The 2,390-nt window shown below is 36.4% G+C and overlaps 2 protein-coding genes and 1 long non-coding RNA gene across 3 annotated transcripts in view; 2 read left to right on the top strand and 1 right to left on the bottom strand.

Annotated features, from left to right (window-relative positions):
* Positions 1-2,390, top strand: part of LOC106528914 (uncharacterized) — a gene marked incomplete in the record, with an annotated part of 48,012 nt that overhangs the window by 39,098 nt on the left and 6,524 nt on the right. The window contains 4 exon segments of the mRNA XM_014024197.1: positions 638-1,307; positions 1,400-1,548; positions 1,668-1,799; positions 2,077-2,164. Of these exon segments, the coding sequence (XP_013879651.1) occupies positions 638-1,307; positions 1,400-1,548; positions 1,668-1,799; positions 2,077-2,164 (1,039 nt within the window).
* The window catches only part of LOC106528920 (uncharacterized), a 52,677-nt gene that overhangs the window by 43,945 nt on the left and 6,342 nt on the right, over positions 1-2,390 (bottom strand). The window lies entirely within an intron of this gene.
* The window catches only part of LOC106528915 (UDP-glucuronosyltransferase 2A2), a 21,819-nt gene that overhangs the window by 13,772 nt on the left and 5,657 nt on the right, over positions 1-2,390 (top strand). The window lies entirely within an intron of this gene.

Genomic DNA, 2,390 nt, shown 5'->3' with positions numbered 1-2,390 from the left:
TGTGTATTTCACTGCTGAAGTCAAATAAGAGATTATTACATATACAGTATTTATATAAACACAAATGTATAACATTTTRACATCTTGCAAATGTAACTAATCTGCTCCTATTAAACATACTTCTTTTTGTGATTTCATTACAAACTCCTAAACTGTTCATTTTGGAATAATTTAACTTTTCCATTGCTTGTACCCATTTTCAAAGCACAGCTCTGATGTCCAATGTGCAGGTACGTGATATTACCTCGAAGTTTTGAATAAAACTTATCTCAATGAAAAAATATTTGAATCAATGCTACAATAAGCTGTTGCCAACTACCAAGTATTTTTACACAACACTGTCAAAGCCCACAAACTCTTCTTTTTTTCTGGGCTGGTTGTTGTTTTTCAGTTAAAAGATTTCTTATTTATGAGATAATGCAGTCTTTTTCACATCGACTGTTACCGTTTTAGTCATTACCTTTTACCTTTCTCACTGTTCTCGTGTCAAACAGTACACAGAGGACAGAGTTCATGTAGTTAATAAGTATCTTTAAAGGTACACGTAAAATAAGGCTGCGGATGAGATTTCAATAGACAAACAGCCACCATGGAGCCTCGTCTCTCTGTCTGCYTCCTGCTGATTTTTTGTGRAACYGGGAGTGTGACTGGAGGAAAGATTTTGGTGTGGTACTCTGAGGCTAGCCACTGGATTAACATGAAGCCGGTCCTGGAGACACTGGTGGACAGAGGACACCAGGTGACGGTCCTGGTCCCGAGCTCATCGTTGTTCATGAACAGCAGTGAACCCTCTCGCTTTCAGTACGAACCCTTCAATGTCTCTGTCTCTTTAGAGTTTATAGAACAGCTTATTGACGAGTTCCTTCACTTCTCTATATATGAGATGGACTACATGAACATTTTTCAAATTCACAGCAGATGGATGCATTTGTTAAAAACCACAACAAATTTTACTCTAACAATTTTGGACGGCGTAATAAGCTCAAAAACCATCATGAAGAAGCTGAAGGAAGGAAACTATGATTTGCTCCTGGCTGATCCAATCTTCGCTGGCAGTGATTTAACGGCAGAAATTTTGGGCATCCCTTTGGTCTTTTCTTTGCGTTTTTCTGTAGCTAATAACTGGGAGAGACTGTGTGGTCAGCTGCCTGCTCCGCCTTCCTTCGTCCCAGCTTGTGTGAGCAAACTGACGGACAAGATGAACTTCTCACAGAGAGTTTTTAACTTAGTTTTTTATGCTCTGCAGGACATTTTGTTTGATTACTCTATGTGGAAATACATAGATAATTATTATTCAGAATTTAGAGGTGAAAACTGAACACAAATGCCCGAGTAACAAACAATTGTAGATCAAATAAATCTAATTACTATTTAAATTTATTTCCTTTTATTGTCAAAGGAACTCCCACCAGTGCCTGTAAGATGATGGGTAATGCAGACATCTGGCTGATGAGATCCTACTGGGATTTTGATTTCCCTCGTCCATTCCTTCCTAACTTTAAATTTGTTGGTGGAATCCACTGCAGACCTGCTAAACCTTTACCAAAGGTGGTGTTTTCTTCATTCCTATGCTATTTCATCCTAAATGATAAAAAGTCAGCGAACAAGTATGCTAAGATCTAACAACCATTTGGCTTGGTGACTTTAAATACATTTCATTCTTGCAGGATGTCGAAAAATTTGTCCAAAGCTCTGGAGATGATGGCATCGTGATCTTCTCTTTGGGATCAATGGTCAAAAACATGACCACAGAGAAGGCAAACATGATAGCTTCAGCTCTTGCTCAGATTCCACAAAAGGTCAGGAATAAAAATTCACCAAATAGGAGGTCAATTAGTTCAAATGTTCTTACAGTTGCATTTTGTGATTTAACAATTGATTATTGTATAGTCACCTTAAGGCAGTAGAAGACTCATCTCTATATTTGTTTATTTCTCTATATTAAAAAATTAGATAAAATACTGTATTGGTAAATCCTCAGAATGACATCAAATCACAAATTCATGACTTTTAACTACTTTGTTGCCTGTTTAAATAGAACTTTCATAATCACCATTTTCCATTTACTGTTTGTAGGTTCTGTGGAGATACAGCGGCAAGAAACCAGAAACTTTAGGTTCCAACACTAAGCTTTACAAGTGGATTCCACAAAATGATCTTCTGGGTGAGTTAATTTCAGAATCTACAATATTTAACTATAAAGGGAAGGCTAAATACCAGAAAAAAAGAAATAAATTTTAATTTGCTGACTTGCAGTTAATTACCAGAAATTTGCACAATATTTGAACACCTACACATGCTAGAGTGCCACTGTTTCAATAGGTAAACATAAAACTTGAATTAAAGAAAGTCATTTACACTCATTTTGTTTAGTTTGCTCAGCTATATCA

This window comes from Austrofundulus limnaeus, unplaced genomic scaffold (assembly GCF_001266775.1).
Source record: "Austrofundulus limnaeus strain Quisiro unplaced genomic scaffold, Austrofundulus_limnaeus-1.0 Scaffold413, whole genome shotgun sequence".
NCBI lineage: Eukaryota > Metazoa > Chordata > Actinopteri > Cyprinodontiformes > Rivulidae > Austrofundulus > Austrofundulus limnaeus.
This window is presented reverse-complemented; position numbering and strand designations above follow the sequence as displayed.